Source organism: Polypterus senegalus, chromosome 7 (assembly GCF_016835505.1).
Source record: "Polypterus senegalus isolate Bchr_013 chromosome 7, ASM1683550v1, whole genome shotgun sequence".
NCBI classification, from domain to species: domain Eukaryota; kingdom Metazoa; phylum Chordata; class Cladistia; order Polypteriformes; family Polypteridae; genus Polypterus; species Polypterus senegalus.
The window spans coordinates 42,082,218-42,102,754 of NC_053160.1; the positions used below are offsets into that span (position 1 = coordinate 42,082,218).

Below are 20,537 nucleotides of genomic sequence, written 5' to 3' on the forward strand. Positions count from 1 at the left end.
TAATGAAAAATTGTTAATGGTTGTATTAAACTGTAAAACTGACATTTTTAACCCAAAAATTAAAACATGTCATACATTCAATTAAAATGACTGTTCTTTTGTTAGTGTCAACCTCATAACTCATTTGCCAGAAGACAAATTAAGTAAGATTGTGGATTGTCTTGAAGTTGTAAGTATCTGTTTTTCTTCAAAGTCTGATTATTGTACTATCTGTTCAATTAAAATGTATACTGCTTGTATATTCAAACTTTGACACTTAATTTAAAAATGTTTTTATAATTACTATGTAATATGTAATCTACAAACTCTACAGAGAAATTAATTTAAGGTGGGTATTTTTGCAATTATGCAATTCTTCAGTAAAACTGTTTCAAAAATTAAAGTTTATCGGTAGGATTTAAAAAATAAAAGAAATTTTTTGTTTGTTAAAATGTCTGATATGTGAGCCACTTTCTATTTTGGTACAGGTCATATAAATAAAACAGCTGAGTGATTGTCCTGAAGCAATAATATTCGAATTCTTATCATAGCCATTAAGAAAGATAATGGCCTGATCTTGATCCTAGTTTAAATTTGGAATGGTCGAATGAGTTTGATTCTGAATTAATGGAAGCTTTTCTGTTCCTGTTTATAACCAGCTGTTTTCTGAAACTGCTGGAGCCGTCACCCCTGCCCTTTTTTCACTTTTTACAGCAACTAATCCCCTTTGGTTAACTGACATATAACAACATTTTCAAACCCAGTTTATCTAATTCAGGGGGTCTGTCCAGCAGCACTGGGAGAAAGGCAGGAAACAACCCCATAAAAGGGTACCAGTACATTGCATGGGCCACATTCACACTCAAATCACCAGTTAACGTAGGCTGAATGTGGGTGTAGGAGAATATGTAAATCCCACATGGGCAACGTATGGGATTCAAATACAGCACACTGGATCCATAAGAAAGCAGGGCTACTCACTGCACTGTCATGTCACCCTTAGTTTGACTAGTGAGCCTTAATTTTTTTACTTGATAGAATTATGGTATTAACAATACAAATTACTCATTGCCAATTTCTTGCTGTTTTGAAAAATGTTTAATATTTAAGGAAGCAATAAATATACAGTTAAATCAGAAAAGAACAGAAACCAACCAATTTAAATACACTGCTCACAAAAATTAAAGGAACACTTTTTTTATTGGGCCTGACATGAAATCAATTAAACCTGTCTGATAATTTTCTGGTTGGTTAAGCAGCTGAGGTCATTGTTAGTCACTTTCAGCTGTATTGGTGTTCATGGACTTAACGACAGGTGCACTAAAGTGGCAACAATTAGAAAACCCTCAAAACAGGACTGGTTTTACATGTGGAGGTCATTTCAAGTTTCTTCCTCTTGATCTTTTTTGGCTGGTTTTCCACTCGTGCTAGTTTTGGCTTGAGTAATCATCTCTACTGGCAGTATGAGGCGATTCCTTAACCTTACAGAAGTTGCACAGGTTGTCCAACTTCTCCAGGATGGCACATCCACACGTGCTGCAGCAAGAAGGTTTAATGTGTCTCCCAGCACAATCTCCAGAACATGGAGGAGATTTCAGGAGACTGGCTGTTATTCTCGGAGAGCTGGACAGGGCCGTAGAAGGTCCTCAACCCATCAGCAGGACCGATACCTGCTCCTTTGTGCAAGGCGGAACAGGCTGAGCACTGCCCTACAGAATGACCTCCAGAGGGCCACTGGTGTGAATGTCTCTACCCAAACAATCAGGAACAGACTTCATGAAGATGGCCTGAGGGCCCGACGTCCTGTAGTGGGCCCTGTGCTCACTGCCCAGCACCGTGGAGCTCGACTGGCATTTGCTCAAGAACACCAGAATTGGCAAGTCCGCCACTGGCGCCCTGTACTTTTACAGACGAGCAGGTTCACTCTGAGCAGCTGTGATAGACGTGAAAGAGTCTGGAGAAGACAAGAAGAATGATATGCTGCCTGCAACGTCGTTCAACATGACAGGTTTGGTGGTGGGTCAGTGATGGTCTGGGGAGGCATATCCATGGAGGGACGCACAGACATCTACTGCGTAGGAAATGGTGCTCTGACTGCCATAAGGTATCGAGATGAAATCCTTGAACCCATTGTCAGACCCTACACTGGTGCAGTAGGTCCTGGTTTCCTCCTAATGCACGACAATGCCCGGCCTCATGTGGCAAGAGTATGCAGGCAGTACCTGGAGGATGAAGGAATTGAAACAATTGAATGGCCTTCACGATCCCCTGACTTAAACCCAATAGAACATCTGTGGGACATTATGTTTCGGTCCATTAGGCACCGCCAGGTTGCTCCTCAGACTGTACAACAGCTCAGGGATGCCCTCATACAGATCTGGGAGGAAATGCCACAAGACACCATCCGTCGTCTCATTAGGAGCATGCCCCGATGTTGTCAAGCATGCATACAAGCTCGTGGGGGCCACACAAGATACTGAAAAGCATTTTGAGTAGCAGAAATTAAGTTTTTTAAAAAATGGACTAGCCTGCCACATCTTCATTTCACTCTGATTTTAGGGTGTCTACACAATTGAGCCCTCTGTAGGCAGAAAACTTTTATTTCCATTAAAAGACTTGGCATCCTTTTGTTCCTAAGACATTGCCCTGTCGTTATTTGTATAGATATCCAGCTTCATATTGAGATCTGATGTATCTAATGTGTTTCTTTAAAGTGTTCCTTTAATTTTTGTGAGCAGTGTACATTATTGTAAATTAATGACAGCCAGCCAATATATATATATATAAAATCCAACGTCTGTCTGTCCGCTTTTAATGAGAGAGCTACAAAATGGATTAAGGTTGGGTTTTTTTTTTTCTATAATTTACTTGAACATTCCGCTTGATTTTGCAAATTCTCTCATTGCGCTAAGAATCATAATTCGCTTGCAGGAGTGAAATATTTGTGCAAATCTGAGTCAGAGGCTGTGGGCTGAGGGGAGTGGGAAGTTGGGCAGGGCCCTCCTCACTCATGCGCCAGGCTCTGCTCGAGTCGATCTACCTCTGTGTTTTGGAGTGTAACTTGCCGCTGCTTAGCTAGTGATACCTGTCTGTTTATTGATTTTTAAAGTTTGTCCTGTTTTGCTACTGCATGGGCAGAGCTGCGTGGAATATCTAGTATGTGTATGTATGTGTGTGTAAAAATGTTAAACAAAAGGATGCTTACTCTTGATATAACTTGAAAGGCTACAGGAAATTTCAACAGTAAAGCAATAAACTGCAGGACAGTAATTATAAAACATTTCCCTGGTGTTGGATATACAGTAATCTATTATTAAATGCTTGATAAGTAGGGCTTATAGAACATGATGAAACATTTTTGTATATAGTATCCCATATTAAATCTCATTATTTTTAATGAAGAATCACATATTTTGACTGGCAGCTTATCACAGTGCACACTCATGACTAACAGCACGTGAGAAATAAAAAAGCTTCAGGAGACTGACAAATGGTTCGGTATCCATGAGTTTATGCTCATTTTTACTTTTCTAAGGTTTAATCTGTATTCATTAATTTTTCTTGGAATTCTACATTATGAAGTTAATTTTAATTTTTACATTTGTGCCTGCACCATACTGCATTACTGGAGTGGCCAGAGAGGTGGCTGAGAGACTAAATAGAAAATTAGAGTAGAAGGCTGCTTTTAATGGAGATCTGCACTTCATTTCTCTGTTACCATCTGATTTCAATTTAGTATATTTATACTATTCAATTTTTGTTTTTACTATTTTGGCATACTAAAAGCCTAAATTATTTGGATATATACATAAAATATTTGCATATTCTATGTATTTATTTCTTGACATAAATTGAAATACACTACCTAAGAATAAACTGAACCTGGGAATAGAAAGAATCTGCAGTATCTGAAGATCATTCAAGGACGCCAAGCTATCTGAACCAGTCCAGTCTAAGACACCTTCTTGTCAGTATACAGAACATTTCACATGAGAGCTTAAATTGCTTTGACAAAAACTAGCAACCTGGCCAAATATACTGTACCTTGTCAAAACCGTATTCATACTGTATGTCTAAAAGTCTTATTGATTCATGATTTGATGGTCCCAAGGTGCTGCTTTTAACAATAGTTCCAATTCACTGGCTCTGTTTACTTACAATTCGTAATGTAAAACGAGGTTTTCAAATATTTGTGGGAGTTTTTACTTTTCAGCAGCTTCCAACTGTATTTCTAGAACTTCACTGAATAATTTATTTTGTGCTTAGACTTCTGTGAAAGCTGGAAAAAAAAACAGAGGCAGTGTCCAATAATAATAATGTAATAAACCCCAAAATATCAGGACATTTTACATGTTGATAAGACCTCAATCATTTTCTCATACATTTAGTGGCCTTGCATCCTGAATGCATTTTAGTGTACCATGAAAATCCAGACCTTTGGGCTTGCAGGCAGATATTGCTACCTTAACCTAAAGCATGTAAGGATATGCACTGTGCCACATAAAGGACTCTTAATTTTGCTTCTCTCTGTTCTCATTAGCTTACTTTTTTGTGATGGCAATCTTATAAACCCAAGTATGATTTCAGTTTGAAAAGCTTTTGTAAGGTTTTAATAAACAATAAAATAAACAGGAAACGGTACTAAAATACATCTGTTTATGAAATCTTATTCTTCACACTTCAAGGACATTCCATTATGCAGTATGTCTCAAGGGGGCTTTGGAAAAAAAAAAAGTTCATTCACTCATTGCTGATAAAGACAATAGCATGTGATCTCAAGGGGATGTTGACTCTGTAATATAATACAGGCACAGATGTTGCACTTAAATATTTTATCTGATATTAATCTATATTAGTAAAATGTATTGGGAAAGGATTGTTTTCTACTTCTGTGAACAATAAAGCTTAACAATGTAAATTCATCCAGTTTAAAATGATATTCATGATTGTAATAATGTGATGCTTTGTTTATTATATCTTATATAACAGTCCCAGTGAACAATTAATGTGCTGTTTCGCCAACTTGTACAGTTCTGGAACAGAAGGCATACTGTAACTGGAAAACACATACCATACATGAATTGTATGAATTGTTTTCAGATATTCCATTTAGTTCACCATTACAGTGAATTTGTTGCATTACTCCTAATTTTCATCTTCTTTTTCATGATCTATGGCACCTGCTCATAATATATAAACAGAGAATATCACAGCTACATCTGGTCCAAGGCAGGGTAGGAGAGGACATCAGTCCATCATGGAACACATGCATACCAGGCCAATTACCATACAGTACATTTATTTGGGCTGTAGGAGAAAAATCAAATAACCTGGGCAGAAATCCTTTAAAGCACTAGAAAAAAGTTCAAACTGTATGTGAAAAATGCCCAAACACAGGGTTTTATGCCAATCTTCTAGAGCTGCAAAGTGGTTGTGCAAACCTTTTCACTTCTGTGCCAACATTTTCCAGTATTTGGCAGTAGCCAAAGTGGTTTATCCAAGGCTCAGTTACTGCATATTGAAAGTAATCTATTCACTCTGATTACAAAATGCAGTCTGGGCAAAATTATAATAATAATAACTTGGCTATGTTTAATCTATCCATCCAACTATCTCTCCATGCATGGAATAAGCTTTTTATTACTGCCTTAATAAAAAGCCATATGGACCTAGAGCTAATCTGACAGCATCCGTCCCTGGATATAAGAAGGTCATTGCAGGGTACATTTACACATACCAACTAACTTAAAATCCTCAACCAATCTGATGATTGGGAGCTACATGAAGTCCATGTCTTATACTGTCAAAGTAAACCAGAATCTTCAGGCACAGGGTGTCCACATTGACTTTGGAAGAACATGCAAACCACCCAAAAAAGGCAGTATGGCTGACAAATAAATACCAGCTGTACCAACATGTCATGTCAGGTTTTAACTATTTTTTTTTTAAAGCTATAATTAAAATATAAATATTTCCATGTTATAGTTTCAAATGTAATTCTGGAAGATCAAAGAAATTAAATAGTTGAATGTTTATAATGCCTATGAACACCTCCTAATTCCTAATAACATACAGAACACTCTAAAATTTGTAATATAGTAAATATTAAAAATTAAAAAAAATAATAACAACCAACCATTATGAAGAAAACAGAGTTTACATTTCCATTCATTTGATTAACTGTTGTTTTTAGCCAAAGCGACTTAGAAAAGAGGTAAACATAATCGAGTAACATTAGGCTTGGGCCTGTTTCTTCAGCAAGTGTAATAGGACAGGTAAGAGAAGTGGTTTGCCACAAACAAAAAGATGTAATAACTCATACATTTGCAATTATAGATTACAATCAATAAAGCAATTAAACTTAAACAAATTAACCATGACTATAAAGTATCACAGTGCAAAAAGTTTTAGTTTTTATTTGTTTCTCCTCTTTTCAATTAGACAGATGATTTTCACAAAATAGATCTTCAATTGCTTCTTAAATACATTGAGGGAGTCAGAAGTATGGAAGGAGGTGTGTAGCCTGTTCCACCAATTTGGAACCACACAGGAAAATGTCTGTATTGAGACTTGATGCCACATGGAGGTAGCATCACCAGATGCCGTTTCCTGGCAGACCTGAGTGGGTGAGGAGTGTAGCAGTTCACCAGTGTCTCCATATACTCAGGTGCTGACCCGATAGCTACTCTGTAGGCCAGCATCAGAGAGTTGAACTTAATGTGTGTTGCAACAGGAAGCCATTGTAGCAACCTGAAGAGAGGAGTGACATGTGCCTGTCTCAGCTGGTTAAATACAACACAGGTCGCTGCATTCTAAATCATCTGCAGTGGCTAGATAGCACATGCGGGTACTCCTGCCAGAAGTGAGTTGGGGTAGTCCAAATGCAACAAGATCAGAGCCAGGACCAGAGGTTGTGCTGCATACTCTGTCAGAAAAGTTCTGTTCTTGCAAATATTGTACAGCACAAACCTGTATGAATGAGAAACAGAAATGTGGTCAAAAAAAAAAAAAAAAAGATAGCTGCTAATCAATCACCACCTTAATGTTGCATACTGACTTGTCAGGTATTAGCAGGAGTGAGACAAGCTGTACAGAGATGGGGAGTTGAACAAACTGTCCAGGATCACAAGAAGCTTAACCAGGTGGAGATGTAGATGGTGGTCCTTCATCCAGGCTGAGATATCAGTAAGACATGCAGATACTCTTGCTGATATCCAATTGTCCTCCGGAGGGAACAACAAGTATAGATGTGTATCATTGGAATAGTACTGATAAAAGAACCCATGGGATTGGGTGATGGAGCACAGCCAGGTAGTGTACAGATAGAAAAATAGAGGACCCAGCACTGCTCCTTGGGGCACTACACCTGTGCATGACTGGTGTGCCTTTGACAACCTCCCTTACCATGACACACTGCAGGATCTGTCCGAGATGTATGAGTCAAACCATCTGAGAGCAGTCCCAGTAATACCAAAGTCAGACAGGGTGGCAAGAATGAGAGAGATCTGGCAGGATCAGAGTCGATGACATGTTGCTAACTCGAGGACGGCGTAACTGGTCAACCACAGTCAGTAGAGCCATCTCAGTCGAGTGGTTCCTCTTGAAGCTGGACTGGTTGGTGTTGAGAGATTCATTCTTTACAAGGAAGAGATCGGGTTAGAAATGGCACATTCAAGTGGTCTGGAAAGAAAGGACAGGAGAGAAACAGGCCTGTATTTGTTAACTTAGGAAGTTAGCTTTGATTCATTGAGTTAAAAATCTCAGGCTTTACTTGACTCTTTTCTGGTGCTTTTAAAAAGGCTAAAGGAAAATCTGTTCATTTGTTCTATTAGTACTTCTTAGAGGAATATATAATTGACAACAGCTAGACAACGAAGTGTGAAAAAGTATCCAGGAACAGCAATAAAAACCTGGTGATTCCGCTTCCACACTTGTATTATTATTAAGAAAAGAATAAGGAGGTAATTATAAAACAATACAAATCAAAATGTTTACCTGTTTTATTTTGTATTATATTTGTTATTAATTGCTATCACATATCTACTGTATCTGTGGGAGAACAAGCTATTGAGGTCAACAATGCTTCTTTGCTGGGTCATGCATAGTACCCATTATTGGATTCTGTAAGAAAGTATTGTAACAGTTGGCAGACATCTCTTCACAGTCTGGCTAGGGATTGAAGCTTAAATGGCAGCAGCCGTTCTAGCAGGGAAGTGAAGCACATCCTTTGAGTAGCCTCGGGAGGATTAGAGAAAGAGGTTGGAGACTTTCACATAAAAAAGTATCAACAGAAGCCACACACAATCTTTAGTGATAACCTTGGTCTAACTGTTGCTGAGGTGTTTGGCGGTGGATAGCGGAAGTGAGGGGAGGTTGTTTATACCATCAGTGTTCATGTTTCAGTGGACAAACGTTTTACCCCTAAAACAGTGTGTTTCTTCCTTCTGTGCTCTCAACTGTTGTCTTTTCCTGACCAAAATGAAGCACTAAATATTGAACAGGCCATCCAAAAACCAACACAAAAAGCCATGTGTGTCCTCATTTCAGGTCTGTGCACCCCTGGAATTGACCTCACCCCAGCCAGTCTAAGCCCTATTCAGATGGCAGGCTTTTTCATGCCCTGGTTCAGAAATAGGGGCAATGCCTTCAAAGTCATAAAAATAATAATTAGCTGCTCACAAAAATGGAGAAGAAGAAAACCATGCAACCTCTAGTTCAATACAAAGCTAAACAAGCTACATTTATAATCAAAGAAGGCAGTAGCTACACCAGGCCATACTTGGATTACATACTGTACCTGTACACATTTAACTCCTGTTCATTTTTTTTTTTTAAAAGGTGTAAGTGCAAAAAGGTACAGACACTGACTCTCATTAAAACCTTTCTGAGTAAGAATATTTTAAATCAAATAACATTAACTAATGCTGATTGTGACAGAATTGTTTTTCATTTTCTTACTAAACAAACTCTGTAATATTTAGTAGGATTTCCAATTTTAGATGATGGAGTTAAATGTGCCGGAGCTGCTAACAGATGTTTCTTGCAAGTGCTGGTTGTCACACATTTCTGTTTCCTTTTCTGCCCCAGTAATTTCCTTTGTGCTCTGTGCGACGGTCCTCCCTCGGTGGATATTTTAATTGCTGCTGCAGTGTTGTTTAGCCTTCCAGTGATGCAAGTAGTAGAAAGGCTTGTGGCTGGGAATAATCAATGTTTGTCTCATTTCAGCCTTTTTTTTTATTGCTTTTAGGAATATTATGACACGGGGGATTACATTATCAGGGAGGGAGAGGAAGGAAGTACTTTCTACATTATCGCCAAAGGAAAGGTAATACTTTGATTTTACTCTGCCAGTTTCCTTCAATAAGTGTGCACCTGATCTGCAGAGGATCCCCAGTTCTCACCTATCAAGCAGGGGATGACCATTACATCTCTTGTCTCTGGGGTCACTCTCAGACTCTGCTCCTTCTGCAATCTGACACCCAAAGTACAAAGACACTTTAACCCTTTCCTGCATTTCCTGCCTTCAGGGACTCTAAAATTGCTCGGTATAAATGAGTTACAGAAATCATTTAGAAGGCAGGAAACACTTAGACACCTGAGGATACAGTCCTTTTGGGTTTAAACAGCCACAGAAAAATAATTCCCTTTGTCTTTTATTTGAGTGGGATTAGTCTAAGAACTGGAAAAGAGGTATAAAAAGTATTAGATAGTCAAGAAGGTATGCAGTGGATTGATGGAAATGTAACTAATTCGGCTGGTTTTGACAATAATCGTGCAATCTGTCTTCCTCTTTAATGTATTATAGTAATACTTAATTGTACCCTAATGGTGCGATTAAATAAGGTTTTATATAAAGAAAAAGTGTGATTTATCACTCTTTCCTTTTAGCAAAAAAGCTCTTTAGTTGATTATTGAAAATCCATACATAAAGATATTATACATAAAATAACTGTGCATTTAGTGGCAAGGGTGAGACAATTTGAAGCAAGCTTGTTATTACTGTACCACACACAGGTTTTGAAAATGTACTGTATGTCCATTTCAGTTCTGGGTGGCATGGTAGAGCAGCGGTTAGAGCTGCAGCGTCACAACTCCAGAGCCTTGGGTCAGAATCCTGGTTTGGTCACAGTCTGTGTGGAGTCTTCACATACGTTCCATGTCTGTATACAGTAAGGTGTTTCACCGTGTATTCCAGTTTACCTACCATATCCCAAAGTTATCTGTGTTACATTCATTTGTGACTCTAAAGTGGTCCTGTATGAGTGAATGGAAATGTATTACACAGGCATGTTCAGGTGGTACAGGATAGGTTGAAACACTTTGGTGAAACTGCACTGGCAATGACTTCTTGAGTGGCAGGATTAGTGTAATCAGACCACAAAAAGATGTTATGTTCTTTATTTATGAAAGGAGCTCCAGAGGCAGACACTGGAAATGATTATGAATTAGAAGGACAGTGGTGGATGCTGGATAATGGCAGGGATTTTGTCATAGTGGCTAATGCTTTAGACTTCAAACCCTGAGGTTTGTGTATGACCATGAGCAAGTCAGTTCACCTGCCCATTCTCCAACTGGAAAAACAAAAGAAATGTAACTAATTGTATCTCAAATGTTGTAAGTTTCCTTGGATAAAGGCATCGGCCAAGTACCGGTAATAATAATAATGAATCAGAGTCACCCAGTATACTGGATGGTAACAGGTAAAAATCCATCATGCTACTGGTGGCTTCCTGCTACCTGTAATTGTGAAGAGGTGACCTGAGGTTTGCCGTATCCTTCAAAACAGGAAGAGAGACAGAGCTTTGATCCAGGATTACAAGAAACTCTGAGACTTCTACATGGGAGCAATAGGTGAATGGTCCCAAAAGTTCTCAGAGGCTATTCTTTACCCCAGAAGTTATTCCTGGGACATTATTGGAAGTAGATTGTTACTAGCCAAGGCTTAAAAGCCCAGTAGATGAACTTGAGGGGAGTCTGTGGCAAGGAAGAGAGTTTCACCACTAACTCCAAAGACACAAATCAGTTCCGAACTCCAGTATGGTTACTAATTTGAATAGGCAGACGTATATAAATCTAGCTAAACAAAGTTTATGCAGCTAGATACTCTCTCCACATTTATCACCTAAATGGTTAGCTTAGAACAGTTAAAAGAAATGTAACAAGCAAAAAGAAATAAAAAACAAAAGGCAGAACAATCCAGCCCTACCTCTCCATACCTTGCTCTGTTAAACCCAAATCCTTCTTCACACACATGCACACTAAAACCCAAACCAGCTTCCTTTTATATACTTACACCCCACCCACAAACCCTGATGATTTAATAACAGTGGACCATTCAATAGGTAAGTAATAAGGGCAGGACCCAATTAAGTCATCTGCACCAAATGAAGGAGAACAAGCTTCGTTTACCAAATAGATCAAAAGTAGTTCATAACACCCTCATCACTACAAAAGCATATTTTTGTACTTATAAATGGTCCATGACTTATAATAACATACTGTATATAACATCATTTTGGATGACCGTTTTGATGTGCAGCACATGCAGTTTCTCAGAACACATAGGCTTATTTTGGCATTTAAAGCTTCACAGAAAAAACAGTAGGAAAAAAAGATCTTCAAAGTATAGCAGTTAAGGCTTTGGACTTCAAACCCTGAGGTTTTAGGTTCAAATCCCACTGACACTGTGTGACCATCTGCATGTCACTTGACCTGCCTTTGCTCCAATTAGAAAACCAAAAGAAATGCAACCAATAGGATCATAAATGTTGTAAGTCACCTTGGATAAAAGTTATCAGCCAAATAGTTACATTTAAATGTCAATGTTAAATATTAGAAAACTAGGCTTAACTGTATAAAAACTGAGTATCAGTAGAAGTCCATTTTAAAACCTTTTGGACCAAATGTACAGCTGGAGTCAGCTGCTCACAAAGTTTTTATGCTGGTGTGTCATTTTACATTGAGCACAATATAATTGGATCTTCTGTACTGTACACAGGTAAGAGTAGGTCAGCTTAACACAAAATGTATGGGGTTATTTAACATGTGTCAAAGTCTATATGAAGTTGAAGGCGTACATATGTGATGCACAAGTATTTTACTGAAGAACACATTTCTTCATCTGTACTTCAATAGAACATTTTCAAAGCTCTTGTACCACTTCAAACACATTAAACTTCTCAAATTAAAACTTAACATCAATTGACATGGTCATCTTAATGATCGTGTACAATTAATTACTGACAGATTCAGTATATTTTGCGCAAGATGCTATATACAAAAAATGCTCAAAACAATTAAAGGAACACTTTGAAAACACATCAGAAAAAAAAAATGGGGAAAATGTGTTAGGGACAAAAGGACGCCACAGCGTTTGATGGAAATGAAAATTATTAACCTACAGAGGGCTGAATTTAAAGACACCCCAAAAATCAAAGTGAAAAAATGATGCAGCAGGCTAGTCCATTTTGCCGAAATTTCATTGCAGCAACTCAGAATCGTACTTGGTAGTTTGTATGACCCCCACGTGCTTGTATGCATGCCTTACAATGGCGAGGCATGCTCCTGATGAGACAACGGATGGTGTCCTGGGGGGATCTCCTCCCAGATCTGGATCAGGGCATCACTGAACTCCTGGACAGTCTGGGGTCCAACCTGGTTGCATCGGTTGGATCAAAACATAATGTCTCAGAAGTGTTCTATTAGATTTAGGTCAGGCGAGTGTGGTGGCAAAACTATTGAAAAAACAGTCAGAAAAGGTGAGGAGGGAAAAATGTCAGTGGCGTCCACCAGTTAAACCATTCATTCCTGTTTTGGGGGTTGTCTCATTGTTGCCCCTCTAGTGCACCAAAGCAGCTGAAACTGATTAACAACTCACTCTGCTATATAACTGACCAGATCAATATCCCAGAAGTTTCACTGACTTGATCCTATACTCAGATTAAAAAGCGTTCATTTAATCTTTTTGAGTTGAATATAAATGTATAAGAAATATTGTATTTAAAAAGTTTATCAGTGTATTTCATTATTTTCATAAATGAGTGATTTCTGTATAAATATATTTGTATATGTATTGTAGATAGATAGATAGATAGATAGATACTTTATTAATCCCAAGGGGAAATTCACAAAGGTGCTTTTAAGCATCCAGATGCCTGTTTTCAAACCTATTTAATCCATTTTGTGATTGTTGAAGTCTGAAGCTTATCCTGGCATGCACAAGTGGAAGCCAGGTGACAATCCTGGGTGGTCTGCTTTTTTTTTTTTTTTTTTTTTTTTTTAAAATTGGCCATGTTTGTTTGTACACCACACACATACTATCACTTCCAACGTGTCAATTTGGAATTGCCAGTAAACCTAACCTGTTTGTCTTAGGAATGTGGAATGAACCAGACAACCCACACAAACACTGAACAATGTACAATGGTTGCAGAAATAGTATCTGGACTAGGATTCAAATCCAGATTTCTGTAGCCGGGAGCCTATATGGCTAATCTTTGTAATACTGAGACATGTTGCAGCATCACTGTAATGTAATCTGTTTCCATAACACAGCAAAGTCCTTTCTCATTTTGTTGTCAAAAGGGCTCATAAAGTATTTTTCTACTGTCTTAAATATGCCTTTAAATGATGGAATGGTGGCTCAAAAGGTTAGTGTTGCTGTCTCTCATGGGCATACATGTCATTCTACAAACAATTTCACATTCCTGAGATATATTGTTTAGATATATTGTTAATTCTAATTTGGCCCTGTTGAAGTAATTACAAAACACTGAAATCCTATTTTTGACTCGGGTTCTATACTGTTTGTTACTCCTGGCCCTGTAAAATGAAGTGTAACATTCTAATACCCACTCAATTTATTTCAATGCCATTAGGCCTGGTAGCATCAGACAGAAGACAGAAACCAAGTCCTTGATGGGGTTTCAGCATATCATGTGGTGCACTTGTGAACACACTCAGGCTAAGGGGACAATTTGGATTTTTCAGTTCACATAACATGCATATTTTTAGGGACATGACAGGAAACCCAACAAAGACATTGGGCAAACATCCAAATAAAATAGATATTCAGAATTTAAATTCAGGATGCTAGATCAATGAAGCTGAAGTGCCAACCAAAAAACGTCTGACTAGTGTGACAAAAACTGCTCAACCCAGAAGCAGTGGTGCATTAGAAATCAGCAAGACGAGGTATGCAGATGATTTAATTTGCATTTTCAATAACCTCACATATGGTACTAGAAGTTTATACATTATGCATACCATGAAAAGAGAATAATTGGATGGGGTCAGTTCATGGTATCCTTCAAAAGCTTGTACTGCTGATGCTACACACTCAGGACATGTCAACAACTTATTTGTTAATTACTTGGACAACTGGCTGAATTCATCAGGAGAAATTGTTTAGCTCAGTGTATTGGAGTGGAACACATTGCATACAAGGGAGATGATGATTATAAGAAAGCTCGCTCACACATTAGGAAGAATCTGTGAGGCATAGAGGAACAGAACATTAGAAGGCCCAGAAAATATGCAAAAGACTTTCACAGCACCTAAATCTGCCACTTTTCAGGATCTATTGAGATTCAACAACTTTGATACAATGTCAAGATTTTGACAAGATGTAATACCCACAGAGATTAGATTCAGTCCTGCACCACCAATTATATCTAAAGTGATGTTTTAGCCTGGTAACCTAGAATTCAGTGGACTAGTATGGGGCTGTCTTCAGCATTGGGTCCTGTTTACCCTTGGAGCAGATGGCCATTGGATTCTCATGAAAGAAAAACACAGATAATGATGCAATCCAGACATTCCCCAGCATCACATTGACAGAATAGTGTGGAAGAAATCCCCCGAGGAAGACAGGATTAGTTCAATCAATTAGATTTTTATTCAGTCACAGATGAGTACATGGATTCTATGTTGCAAGGCAGAAGAGCAAAGTTTAATTTTTTGATTGGCTTTTTATATTTTCTTCTTCCTCTCCCTTCCCCATATTTATCAAAAAAACATAATATTGTTTACTTAAACATTTTATGTTATTATGCTAATGGGCCATTTGTTCTTATTTTTTTACTTTTTCAGATAGACCCTAAAGAAGGAATGGTCATCTTTCCTGTGTCAAAAAGACACATTCCTAAAGAAACTGGAAATTATCCTAGGTCAGCTTACTGTACCCTGTCTTATGACAGACGCCCGTATGAATAACCTGCTGTTATAGCAAAACAGCTTTGTCAGCTATTAACTCTAAGTAGCTTGCAAGCAGTTAATTTTTATTTCACAATAGCTTGTGTCATGAAGAATCCACTTCAATAACCAATCTGTTGTTGCTGCTTGTTAGAGGTAGTCCAGAAGATCCTTGCACTTATTACAAAGACTTTCAGGGTTTGTCTCTATACTACCATTTTTCCAACAGAGCAATGCCTAATGATGTATGCTGATACAGTATATGTAGAAAATTATGTCAAGCCAGCTATTGTTCACTCTACACCATCAGTGAACTACTGCCTGACTGGAGGTATTGTGGTACAATACTTAGTTAAATGTGTAACAGGGCCCCTAGATTACTCTGTCACTTCATACATAAATGCTTGTGTTGCCAGTTATAACTATTTCACTTGATAACGAATAACTACGAAGTATAGCACAACTGCAAGAAATAGCTCCTTTTGGAATGATTTCTTTCTTAAATGTTGTATGTGCTGGCTTTCATGCTGCTTCCGAGTTAATTTTTTTTCTGTCAATGAATATATGCCATTATTCAAGTTTCAAATCATGGGTATCAATATCGAAGAGTTTAGTCTCAGACTTGCTTATATTATGCTTTTCTTTTATTTAGTACAAATAAGAAAAAAAAAACTGTTATTCAGTACAAATGACTTATTTCTGTGTAGGTGAAGGTGACCCAGCGTGCTGGAAGCTTCAATGATCCGAAATTGATAAAGACTTTACAAAAAGGAGATTACTTTGGTGAAAAAGCCCTCATAAGGTAAGCTGGCCTTGCATTATTCAGCTCTTGGCCAGTTATTTGATGAATCTTATTACATAAAGAACATTTTGCAGTGTAAAATGATGAAAGCACCTATCAAAGGAGAAAAACAAGAGGAAGCAACCAGACAACAGTGTAGCTGCGTTTTTTAAGAACACCAAAGTTCAGAAGCTCTAGCATAAAAAAGGGATTCAACAAAAGCCTGATACGCTGAAATGATTCCACAGACAAAATATCTTCGTTTTTAAAAATTTTAGTTAAAATTAAAAGTAAAACAGTTCACACAAAAAAGAAAAAATTAAAATAGCAAAAGAAAAAGTTCTTGTTAAGAAAAGTTCTATTCAAAGCTTGAATCTGATTTCATTTCTTTAAGATTGCTTATTCAGTTAAATCATTTCCATACGTTTCTGAACCATCTCAAAACGGTCAGAAAACTGTACGCCTATCCCATTTCTAAGTTGAAAATGGGTCTTTTATGTCCCTGTTTACCAGGACCTGTTCTAAACAGCAAATGACACAATTAACACACTGTACCTTAGTTATAGCAAGAAAGTTCTCTGTCAAACAAACTTATATGGGGTCTATGACTATGGAAGAAATGTATGTTTTATTCAAATTAAGCAAACACTAATATGAGTTTAACTCAAAGCTTTAACTTTCTATGATTGGCACTTACAAACATATTGCAAGATTTTATAAATAATCAAAAAGTGAGAATTCTCAGAAATAAAATTAGTGAATATGGAGTTTAAGTTGGATAATTGGCCAGAGACAGAGTACAGAGTACAGATTGTGTGATGTGACCAGTGGAGCTGCCTTGAGATCTGTACTTGGACCATCACTTTTTTTAGTTTTGTACTAATGACATTGATGCTAGTATTTAAAAAAATGAAAAATATATGACTCTAAAATTGAAAGATAACAGATACTGAGTGGGCAGAAAAAACAACTCAGCATGATTTAAGCAATCCTCATACATTTTAAAAATGTAGATGATTTTCAAAAGTATAAAGTGCTACACCTAAACAAAAGGTACATTAATTATAAATACAGGATGGGTGGCAATGATCTATAAAAAGCAACTTAAAAATGGATGTAAGGGCTTATGTTGATGCAGCATTCTTCATTGCCTAGACAATGTGCATAAGCAATTAAAAAGAAAAGCTAAGTGCAATACCATAAATGCTGTTGGATATAAATCAAGAGACATTATGCTCAAAATGTGTAATGTGGAAGTGAGGCAGTACAAAAAAAACACAGAAACATTATAAATGTGCAGGGCTGAACAACCACAGGCATTTCATGATTAAAGGGTAGGTCCGACTCTAACAGACTAAGGGTATTTGGCTTCTTTAGTCTTCAGCAAAGAAGGGTACATAGGGATTTAATTGAGGTCTTCTTTTAATAAATTGTGAAACACATACTCAAGGACACAGTTGGACATTAAGGAGAATTGCATTTATGAGTAGAATGATTTCAAGCTAACAAACATTTCTTTACACAAGGAGTACTTATGAATCTGGAACTTACTATATAGTCATATAAGTGAAGCAGAACCCTTAATCTTAATTGATGAGATATTCAGACAACCTAGCTAGGAGGTAGGCTGACCAGCTTGAAAAACTAAAGGGCCTCCTGACATTTGTCAAACATGCTATGTTCTTGTTGTGTTCTCGATCTGATAGATAAGAAAGCAAAAAGTGGAGAAAGAGCTTCAAAGACTAGGGGCAGACAAGCTAAAAGGAGTATTCATCAAGAGCAGCGGGACCTTTCAAAAGTAAGGCGGCTGGCATCAGATGACTGACAAATTTAGAAAGGTTTTGATACTTAAAAAAATAAAAGGACTCAATTGATCAGTGTTCATTGCGTGTAGCTAGCGTTAGGACTCTAGCAGCAGCATTTCAAACTTTTTGTAATTTGTTTGTTAATACTCAGTGTAGGGTTAGACCATATAAGTGTTTCATAGGTAGCTGTGAGAAGGCTTGACTGCCCAATACTGACAAGCAAAACATGCTAACAAAGTATCATGAGATGATTTGGCAAGCTATAAGATTGAATGAGAAGATGATCATGGAGTAAGCAGTTGAGCTTTCCTTTTTAAATGTTTAGATTTAGTTATTTAAAACCACTCATGAACGGATGGCATCAAGACAAGGAGTGAACATGGCTGAATTTTATTCAGGAGTGATTTTATAAAATTGGGTATCATCACTATATTAGTGGTAGATGATGTAAGACAGTATGCAAGTGGCCACATCGAGATATTGAATAAAAGTTTACATATCGCAAAAAAAGATAACTGAACCAGTCATTTTGCATGTGTATTGTTGTCTTACAACTAATTAGGGAAATAAAAAGAGGGAATTAACAATGATTAAAGGTGCCGACTAGATCATAAAAGGGGGCAGACGGGTTTGCATTTGAAATCAATGTTGTCAATTTATAGAATTCATGGTTGTTCAGATAGTACGCTAGGGACCCCAGGTGACATCAACTGTTTGTTTTAAGTAAGCTGTGTAGAGCAGAAAGGTGATGTGTCATTTTTAGATGGACTTTATTAATTGTACATCTTCGCTCATTTGGCAATGTGGGGTTTGTAAATCAAGTGTAAGAATGATAGAGGCCACAGAACTGATCTTCCTTTTTCCTTCTGTGCCATGAATTGATTGGAAATGCAGGGAGTCAGAAAAGAACATTTCATAAAATTATGGAAGGCTGCAAATAGAAGCACATTTAAACCATGTTACACTTTCAGCTTTTAGGATGCATCAGCTCAATGTATTTATTTTGTTAATTTTTATGCTTAAGGGCCACTTTCAGTTTAGATGATTGTACATACTCATGTCGAATATGCAGGGCTTGAAAGAATGAACAGTCACAAAAATAAACTGAAGATGAGCCCAAAAACAGAAAGGTCTTCCTCTTCCTGCAATTGTATTGTGCATAATTTTTTTATAACCTTCCATATTTGATAACCGATCCCTTTAATGGATTACTTTGTAAAAGAGTTAGTGCAGGGCTGTGTCAGCGTGCATCAGGAAAGGAAAAAACATTAAAAGAAATTTCCATGCTGTAAAGAAAAAAGGTAAAAGACACAGAGCTTTTGTCAGGTCCTTTTCAGTGTGGAAATAACCTTTAAATTGTTAGGTTTGCTACAGTAGCGTTCTACATGAGTCCCCACTTTACAAGGGAAACAAAGTTTTGTTGGTTAAGACACAAGATAGTGGTGACATGCTGTATGTTGGCTGGACATGCAATTAAAAATTTCTCCGTACTCTGTACAATGACAATAGCACTACTAGTACTACTGCTACTTTTAGCTGTTGCGGCTAGTCAGTTTAAAGAATAGTTAGCTAGAAACATAGTACAGCTTTAAAAATCTATAAATTCTTATTTGTCCCTTATTATGTGACAGTTTTTAGTAAAGCATATTTGACATACAGGCATATAAAACACCAGTGTTTGTTTTAATATGTCAAGCAATGTTTATATTTGTTGCTTGTATTTTTAAAATTTGCCTTTTTCCTCCAAAAATATTTTCCTTCAGAGTGACATTAATAAATTTATAAGAAGTATTTTATAAATGTCATTTTGTTCAGCATATCTCGCCAGCACAAGGTAACCATATCTTTTATAGTGGATCTCTTTAATGAGACAAAGCAGTCTCTTTTACTGTTCATCTTTAAGATTTCAAGCTGGTGTGCAATCTGAGCCGATAAAAGGCTCTCATCAGATGATGCCAATTGAAATTTCAGTACATTCAAAACGTAAAAAAATCAAAATATAACTTTATTTTAGAACTGCCAAGGCGGCAAATTGTCAATTTATAAAGTAGCATTTCTGACACACTTAAGTAAATAATTATACATGTAGTTTGCCTAAACTCTGTACACATTGTTTCCTTTCTATTCGAGATTCAAATTTAAAGCCTTAAATTTATCATTGTGTAATTGTTAATAGTTAACAATATTTTCCCCTGTGTTTGTAAACTGCACATTCAAAATACATTAAATTATATACAGTGGTGTGAAAAACTATTTGCCCCCTTCCTGATTTCTTATTCTTTTGCATGTTTGTCACACAAAATGTTTCTGCTCATCAAACACATTTAACCATTAGTCAATTATAACACAAGTAAACATAAAATGCAGTTTTTAAATGATGGTTTTTATTATTTAGGGAGAAAAAAAATCCAAACCTACATGGCCCTGTGTGAAAAAGTAATTGCCCCCTTGTTAAAAATCACCTAACTGTGGTGTATCACACCTGAGTTCAATTTCCGTAGCCACCCCCAGGCCTGATTACTGCCACACCTGTTTCAATCAAGAAATCACTTCAATAGGAGCTGCCTGATACAGAGAAGTAGACCAAAAGCACCTCAAAAGCTAGACATCATGCCAAGATCCAAAGAAATTCAGGAACAAATGAGAACAGAAGTAATTGAGATCTATCAGTCTGGTAAAGGTTATAAAGCCATTTCTAAAGCTTTGGGACTCCAGTGAACCACAGTGAGAGTCATTATCCACAAATGGCAAAAACATGGAACAGTGGTGAACCTTCCCAG

The 20,537-nt window shown here is 37.1% G+C and overlaps 1 protein-coding gene across 2 annotated transcripts in view; it reads left to right on the plus strand.

Moving 5' to 3' along the window:
• The window catches only part of prkg2 (protein kinase cGMP-dependent 2), a 75,377-nt gene that overhangs the window by 33,935 nt on the left and 20,905 nt on the right, over positions 1-20,537 (plus strand). For both annotated transcript variants that reach the window (XM_039758023.1, XM_039758022.1), the window contains exons 6-8: positions 106-169; positions 9,227-9,304; positions 15,879-15,973. In XM_039758023.1, the coding sequence (XP_039613957.1) occupies positions 106-169; positions 9,227-9,304; positions 15,879-15,973 (237 nt within the window). The remainder of the gene's footprint in view (positions 1-105; positions 170-9,226; positions 9,305-15,878; positions 15,974-20,537) is intronic.